Source organism: Dreissena polymorpha, chromosome 13, assembly GCF_020536995.1.
Source record: "Dreissena polymorpha isolate Duluth1 chromosome 13, UMN_Dpol_1.0, whole genome shotgun sequence".
Classification (NCBI taxonomy): domain Eukaryota; kingdom Metazoa; phylum Mollusca; class Bivalvia; order Myida; family Dreissenidae; genus Dreissena; species Dreissena polymorpha.
In genome coordinates this window covers 38684600-38693531 of record NC_068367.1, presented here as the reverse complement: position 1 = coordinate 38693531, position 8932 = coordinate 38684600, and the positions used below count along the sequence as shown (strand labels likewise).

General features: G+C 34.1%; 1 protein-coding gene across 3 annotated transcripts; it reads left to right on the top strand.

The window, feature by feature from the left end:
• Nucleotides 1–2712: 2712 nt before the first annotated feature.
• On the top strand, nucleotides 2713–7043 carry LOC127856021 (uncharacterized). Of its 3 annotated transcripts, XM_052391993.1 has the most exons (5): nucleotides 2713–2890; nucleotides 3036–3101; nucleotides 3769–3852; nucleotides 4390–5141; nucleotides 5262–7043. In XM_052391993.1, the coding sequence occupies exons 4-5, from the start codon at nucleotides 4415–4417 to the stop codon at nucleotides 5639–5641; spliced, it is 1107 nt and encodes a 368-aa protein (XP_052247953.1). In that variant the 5' UTR covers nucleotides 2713–2890; nucleotides 3036–3101; nucleotides 3769–3852; nucleotides 4390–4414; the 3' UTR covers nucleotides 5642–7043. The 3 variants fall into 3 exon arrangements, with proteins under 3 accessions (XP_052247953.1, XP_052247952.1, XP_052247951.1); XM_052391992.1 differs by having other exon boundaries at nucleotides 2731–2890; nucleotides 3820–3852; nucleotides 4390–7043; XM_052391991.1 differs by having other exon boundaries at nucleotides 2731–2890; nucleotides 4390–7043.
• Nucleotides 7044–8932: the final 1889 nt, after the last annotated feature.

Below are 8932 nucleotides of genomic sequence, written 5' to 3'. Positions count from 1 at the left end.
TACGTAAATGTAGCAAACTTGGTTATTCAATTTACGATGTAATATAAATACGGTTCTTTAGTTACGTTGCAAAAGCACATTAATTAAAATTTCTTATAATGCCATTTAGAGTATCTTCTGCATATCGATACACATAATTTGAATATACGCGTATAAACATTAAAATTTCAATTGAACGTATTAAATTAAAGAGATATTGTTTCATATTTATGTAAATTTCTTGCTTGCTTGGGTGATAATCATAACAGCAAAAAGTACATTCAATTTTTAAAATGCTGTTCTATCGCTCGATGGCTGAATAATTATGATTTTTTTAAAAGGGCAAACTAACACTCATATAATTAGTATAAGCATTTAAACGAGAATACGAGTTAACATTTAGGTATGAAGAATTGTTAAGCAAGCAAACGTACATGCCGATAAAAGACAACTTACTTGACGATAAATGTTCTATTCCATGTCAGAATAAATCGATAAAATAATTAAAAAATGGGAATAATCGCGTTTTATTGTAGTGGATATCCACCTACACGCGCAAACTACGAATTCGCCTGAAGATATTTCGCTAGTTCGCATGTCTTCCACACGGGTTACATGCAGCAATGATAATCGGCAGTTGGCCAAATGTCATTATATCTATAAAAGATGTTTCCCATGGCAGATGGCATACATGACCAGGAGTTAAGCGGTGTCGAAATGGTGACAAATTACTAAATATCGTAAGTAATAAATCTAAAATTATATTTCTCACAGCACATCAAACTTATAATGTGGCGGGGGATTATACCGGGATCACTTTATCCGTCTTTATTTAAGGCGCGGTAAATCGAACGAAAATTTTATTAATTTAATAAATATGTTGTATTATACTGAATTTAAGTTTAAGTTTAAGACAAGTTTTCCAATGGAATGATTGCAGACAAATCGCATAGAATGCATGTAACCAAGGATGTTATCATTTTCAGAAATGACGTAAATTACGCAGATATAGATATGAGCGAGAATTGTATTGTGTTTTCTCAGTGAAGTAAAACGAATTTCATAATGTGAAAGCCTTTTATATAAAGTAAATTATGAATTCATATGTTTTCATATCTAAAATAGACATTGGTGTAAAAGACAAGGTAGTCCTTAGGTTGCGGCATTTGTCGCAAATGCATACACTGTTTAGATAATTATTGTGCTAAAGATTCTGGTCAACTTTCACGCTGTGGCACTTTCTAAGTGCTACTGATGCTAGAGTTAAATTGATTGTATGATCAAATATGAGAAACACATATAACTCTACATGGCTTTCTAAAGAGCCGCACAGGCAACATTACGTACGTACATTGATACATTCTTCTGATACCTAAACGTTAGCCTAAGAAACAATGAAATGCAAAGTTGGCCATAGGGCGTGGTATATTAAACACAATATTTTGAACAATATTAAGCCATTTGTCATCCTGGTGGCACCGCCTAACTGATGGCCATGGACGCCATCTGCCCTGTGAAACCTGTCATATATTAAGTGATATGTCGCCTACTGCCGCCTATGATTGCTGAATGTAACACGTGTGGAAGACATGCGAAGTTGTTACGAGCAAAATATCTGCAGGCGGGTGTGTGTTGAATTTGCATGAATGTGGATATCCAGTACAATAAAAAACGCGACACAATATGTACGCAGTGATACTATCGCTGATATGATTGTTCTACGGAATCCGGATAGAGCCATCTTTAATCACGCACTTCATTCATCAAGTGCGACACTAGACATACGAAGCGATACTTGATATTTTTCTTGACAGTCGCCGCGACGCACGATATATCTGACACGATATATCGCCCTTGAGTAGGTAGCCCAAAAGGCGATATATCGTGTTAAATATATCGTGCGTCGACGCGACTGTCAGGAAAACTATCGTGCGTCGCCGCGACTGTCAAGAACACTATCGTGCGTCGCCGCGACTGTCAAGAACACTATCGTGCGTCGCCGCGACTGTTAAGATAAATATCGTGCATCGCCGCGACTATCAAGACAAATATCGAGTATCGCTTCGTGTGTCTAGTGTCGCCCTTGATGAACGAAGTGCGAGATTATAGATGGCACTATCCGGATTCCGTATTGTTCTGATACAAAAACGATTAAAAGAAGAAGATATTGCAAATAACATGAAACTTTGCGCTGGTAATTCATCATAAGTGTAGTATCGAAGTCATTGAAAACATGCTTCGATCGAAGAAATGATCAATACATCATTTGATGTGTCTGGCTTCGTGTGTCCTACTTGTACTATAACATCGTTCATCAACTAAAATCATTATGTGTAATTAACATGCATGCACATACCTTTAATAAAATTATAAATGTGTTATGCTTATATGATAATCTTTGATATTTCGTATAATTTATCATTTATCTTAGATTATGTACTTGTTTCATAAATGAACAAATGATTTCGTTAAAACAATTCTAATACACGCCTAAGTTTTTAAAACATTACAGGACCAGCTAGTTTGGGCATATACGCTTTATTGTATGTTCTTTCGTTTGTATTTGTATTGACGTTGAAAATAACATTCTTTCTTGTTTCGCATTCAACATATTTAATAGATATCAAGTTTTCTTATTGAAATTAGATAAGATAATCGATAAATCATCTCAATATCGAAGACGGTGTGCATTAATATCAGCATATCGATTGGCAATTTATATTTCTTATCTGTTTCTGCTTAAACAGTCTGTATATGAATCATAGTAATGACATAAATGGATAAACTGTTTTCTGTTATTTTAATTCTCTGAATAAGAAGGATATATGTTTGAAATGACCACTGACTTAGTTTTGATTCGAGAAAGTTCGTGGCAATGTGCCCCATTCATGAAAAGTTTCTCTCTAGAATGGTAATGGTTATATGTTTTTTATATACTAATAATTTTAATTTTAGGATAAAATGAAAGTATGTGTTTTCTTTAAATAAATTTGTATTGAGGTACGTAAATAATTAATGCTTTTTACACTTAACTACGTTTGTTTCTTTTTGTGTAGGTGATATACCGGTAGTAAGGGACACTTGTTCGCTGCTTTAAACTTGTACTGTGGCCATTTTTAAAGGTACACGTACAATTGTTTACATACGATTTAAAGTATCTATGAGTCGCGTTATGAGAAAACTGGGCATAATGCAGTGCGTAAAGAGTCGTCCCAGATTAGCCTGTGCAGTCTGCACATGCTTATCAGGGACGACATTTTCCGCTTTATGTTTTTTTTTCGTTTAAAGGTAGTCTCTTCTACACGAAAATCCAGTTCAGGCGGGAAATGTTGTCCCTGATTAGCCTGTGCGGACAGCACAGGCTAATCTGGGACGACACTTTACGCACATGCATTATGCCCAGTTTTCTCAGAACGCGACTCATATGTTGTTTATTAAACCCAAGAATACTAGTATTAAGCTTTCTATTGTGAAACATTTGCTTATTGATTCTCCCTTATAATAAATATGTGCCGTGCTCCGTGAAAAGGGGGTTTAATGCATGCGCGTTAAGTGTCGTCCCAGATTAGCCTGTGCAGTCCATACAGGCTAATCAAGGGCGACACTTTCCGCCTAAACTGGATTTTTGCTAAGAGACTTTATTGAAACGAAAATTATCATAAAAGCGGAAAGTGTCGAACCTGATTAGCCTGTGCGGACTGCACATGCTTATCTGGGACGACACTTTACGCACATGCATTAAACCCCATTTTTCACAGAGAACGGCCCATAATGTTTCTTTTCGTATAGGTACGCTACTGGCAATATATACTGAAAATATATATTTATACCGCATTACAGATATGATGACTACAATTTCACCTATTTGATAAGGTATATCCTATTTACATATTAATTGTGTCTTGACCGTGCAAGATTAAAAATATATACATATGCTATTGCTTAGCTTGATTTTACTCAAACTCGAATATGATCATGTTATTAACTACCCTAAATGTTGTCAGTTTTATGATTACTTTTTATATAAGAAAATAGCAGGAGTATTATAAAAGTTAACAGTAGGCTTTTTTATATATAGTGCAATTCGAATTAAGCATTTATTTAGTAAGAAATATCTTATTTATTTCCATCGAAGTTGAAAAATTGTGCTTCGAATGTTTGTTATAATTTCATTAGTTTGTCTACTGAGTTTGTTTTGGTTAATTAATTCCTGATAAATATAAGCTGTTGAAGCGAATTGTAATATGGATATACGATGAACAAGATCGTTTTTATATAAATGTTCAATTCGAAAGCATTAAGCATCCTTTTCTTGGTATTTGTTATCGTAAACATCAAAATAACGAGATAGACGATTAACAATACGCAACCATCGTGTTTGAAATCGTAATTATTCAATTATCTTTCCAGTTAAGGTCTGAAGGCACGTTAAACAATGGCGTATACTGTTTTATGTAAAGCTCACTCAAAATCGGCATCTTCAATATGTTTCACACACGGGACATTTCTGTGTATTAAATGTCTGCTGGAAAAGGTTGAAGAGAAAGAAGATTGTATCAAATATGATATGACTGACATCGCAGACGAAAAATACCAAACCAAGCTGAAGTTTTTCACAATGCAACAGCAGGCTTTGAAGAAACAAGAAACATTAAATTACAGAATCAAAGAGGTTAATATGGAACGAGAATATTTGGTTAAACAAGTGGAAGAGGCACAAGAAACGCTTATTAAAGATATAAAGGACAAAGCTGGCAATATTTTGACGGCAATAAACAATGAAGGTGCTACAATTGAATCGAAATACCAAGTTTTCGTGAAAGAAATCGATGAAAAGTTAAAACCTTTAGAAGCGGATATTAAATGCATGGAATCTGCAGATTCAGATATTGCTAAAATTCGGAGATCGATAGAAATTTTGGAGAAAGAGTTGACAGAAAAATACGTAGTTTTTGGCACAGTTACAGCCGACTTTGAAACAAACAAAAAACTAACAGAAACATTTAAAGGCCTTGGTTCTCTTGGTACCTTCGTTTTGACAGAGATGGAAGAATACGAACCGATTGGCGGTGAAGACAACAAGGCATTTGCAAACGATGAAAGTGAAAAGAGAGATATAATGAAGACTAAGAAAACAGAGGGAAATGACATCAAAGATGAAGGTGAAAAGAGAGATGTGAAGAAAACTAGGAAAACAGAGGGAATTGACATCAAAGATGAAGTTGAAAAAAGAGATGTGATGAAAACTAGGAAAACAGAGGGAATTGACATCAAAGATGAAGGTGAAAAGAGAGATGTGAAGAAAACTAGGAAAACAGAGGGAATTGACATCAAAGATGAAGTTGAAAAACGAGATGTGATGAAAACTAGGAAAACAGAGGAAATCGACATCAAAGATGAAGGTGAAAAGAAAGACGTACGGAAAACAGACAAAACGGAGATAATTTACCGCAGAGAGACCCTGCTCGCTTCTGAAATGTACGATTCCGATATTCGGACATCAAATCCCCAACCTGCTAAACAAAGCGATAATCTTGAGAAAGAAGTTAACATAGCAAAAATTAAAAGTGAAGAAGAACAAAAACACCAGCCGCCTTCACCGAAAATATTGCAAAGCGAAGATACATCTGCAGCAACGTTGAAATGCTGCTGCTGTAATTAAATAATGGACAACACAAAACTAACATGATCGATAAATTGTGATTTTGTAAATTTAAACGAGTGATCATGTTTAAAAACTTGAAAGCTCATATCAATATTGCTCGATTCCTTTTCTTTTATAAAGTTGCCTTTTCAAGTTGTGGTAAATTGACAAAATAAAAAAAGATTCGCAAATGTTCGTTGCAGTTATGATATTTGTGAGGAAACAGTAATACTGAACATTTACCATGCTCTAAAATATCCATTATAATGACGTGACCCGCACATTGTTGTTGTTCGACAGTTTACAATATGTATATCATTTACATATAACATTCATAATACTTACCTATTTACTTTATTTCCTGAGCTAAACATTTTCCAATTTATCTCCACTATTTTGTTGATAGCAACAACTCACAAATACATTTTTACCTCACGAGCATATTGTATAATCAATCATTTAGGCAAAATGTACAGTGAATTGTGTTAAGTTTTCCAATGATTTTGTCGTTTCATGTTTAAACACTTGTTGTTTGATGAAGATTCTTCCCGTGTTATTAATATTATTCGCTCAAGTATTTCATAAAACTAATAATTATAAAGATAACTCCTCAGTGTTTATTGTAAAGCATTGTATTTTACCCTTTTAAATCCAATTTTATTGTCAGAAAGTTTATTGTTGTCAACATGTGTTCCACCATTTTGTCTTGAATGCTGGGCCGTAGGTTAAGTTCTACTGTATTTGTGTCGTCTGAAATATTGTAACTTGCGAGAAAGATGAAAAGATCGTTCTCTTTTATGAATTCGGTAGGTTTTAATGTCAAAAATTGATTATTTAAGTAATTTTGATAGATTTTTATCGATTTCCAATATGGCGACAGTTTTTGTCCGCTTCCTCCCGGTATCCATGGAACGCGTTCCATAAATGGGTTATTTTTGAGACTGAGCGTTCTTTTTGTTGGTCATTATTTTGACGTTTTTGGGGATGGGACAAAAACGGGTTTTAAGTGGGTTTTATTTGGTCTTTGTCCAGTTTGGGGTTTTTGCCCATCTATGGGTATAAAAGGAGCGGTTTTAACGATTCAAAAACACTTAAAACTTTCATAACTTTAAACACTTGTCGCATAACATCTTAAGCGAAATATTAAAATAACGGAAACGATCATTGTTAAAGTACGTTTGATTGATAAATCTGAATAAGAATAAGAAACATATTTAATTTAGATGAAATTCCTTTCCGCTTTTCGCTACTACTTTATATATTTAATAAGCATGTGTCATTGCACTTAATTTATTAGTGGACTGTACCCTTTTTAAAAGACGACGTGGACACTCAAATCATTAAACCACATTTTTATTTGTTAATATTATATGCCAAGAACTGTAACAGTTGAATTTTGACGCTATATTACAAGCCATTAAATGGCAGAGAAATAAAAAGTAAAGCGTCAAACTGACTTGTTTTTCATTAATACTGACGTTACCAACCAACAATTACAAGCCCTATAGAGATGGGCGCTACATTATGCATGTTTTGACGATTTAAAAACCAAAATTTTTTAAAGCGTTGAAAAGCGAAACGATTAAATAATAAGGAGCGTTCTGTTCTTGTCGTTATATTTTGTGATACTACGAGGATTTCTTATATGAAGTATAAAATACATCGCGCATTGTATGAGCACGGATGGCCGAGTGGTCTACGCGATAGACATTTACTCCAGGGGTCAGTGGTTCGAGCCCAGTTGAGGGTTACTTCTTTTTCTTTCTTTAATTATATTCTTGTCTTTTTTACTGGAGCTTTTTAGATCCAATGTTTACATGTATCAATATAAAGCATTTAGTGACTAACTTCAATATCTGTCAAAGTCTGTGTAAAGGTTGCATATATATATAACAATAAAAAAGATGCAAATAAGCTGAAAATTAACTTAGCTTCAGAACGGATATAATTATAAAACCTCAAAGTTCAATGATAATGATCTACAATGCATCAGAGTGGGCATACATTAGCTGTAATAGTGAGCTTTTACGTTTATAAATGAACTGCACTAATGTCATATCTCGACATCTTTGTACAGCACCATGTCATATCATTTTTTCAGCAACATGTTGAATGTAAAATCGAATTTTTCCACCAAGACGATTTTTTTTAAGAAACCCTGAAAGAAAAATATGTTTCTCGGGGACATTGGTTAATCTAATTGTCGGTGCAAAAACTTTTTCACTGGCATACCTTTAAAGAAATGTGTAAATAAAGTGCTAAATATGGGACAAATCCCTGCATCGTCAATTTTAAATAATATTTCAATTAATCCTGAATATAAATAACAGGGATTTTTCTAAAATAGATGGTAATACCTCCTTTGCATATGCAAAAATATATTTAAATTCAAAAATGCGTTTAAACAATTATAGAACTGGATTTACTTACCATACCGAAATTCATCGAAATCTATCGGCAACTTCTCCTAGCACATCCAACTTCTCACAGCATACGTCAATGACGTACACCGATTGCTTGCTTACTAAACAAGTACACACAAATATTGGATTTCTCCCAATTGAGATGTAGATGTCAAGGAAATTGCGCTAAGAACAATAAGCAAATTCTCATTTTAAAGGGGCGGTCAACCAGATTGACGAAAAAAGAAAAGTTCTAAAATACCGAATTTTTTACAATTATTAGTTTATATTGATTAAAATACATGTACCACGACTGGTATATTACATTACTTAAAAAATGTTTTTAAGTTTCCATATTTTCAGTATATTCGGTAATACAATTTTATTGAGTATGACTACCAGGTAATTTGGAGAGTTCTGTTGGTGTCGTTGTATTTTGTGGAACTACGAGTATTGCTTATATAAAAAATATATAATACAACGTGCATTGTATGAGCATGGAAGGCCGATAGGTCTCAATGGGAGACTTTTTACTCTTTTTACTCCAGGACCCCAGGGGTCAGTGGTTCGAGCCCTGTTCAGGGTAACTTTTTACATTTTATTTTTTATTTTTTACTGGAGATTTTTAGATCCAATGTTTAAATTTATCAATATGAAGCATTTCATGACGGTATTTTAGAACTTTTTTTTTTTCGTCAATCAGGTTGACCGCCCCTTTAAACTACAATACGGTGACATATCTATTCCACCGTATCTACGTATTATGTTTACAAGATGTATATTTGCATATTGATTTTAAACGTGGACATATATGTGCCGCGCTCTGTGAAAGGGGGTTTAATGCACGAGCGAAAAGTGTCGTCCCAGATTAGCCTGAGCTGTCCGCACAGGCAAGTCAGGGACGACA

What these genes read in the sequence shown, in the direction of transcription:
- LOC127856021 (XM_052391992.1), top strand. Translation starts at nt 4,415, where the DNA reads ATGGCGTATACTGTTTTATGTAAAGCTCACTCAAAATCGGCATCTTCA.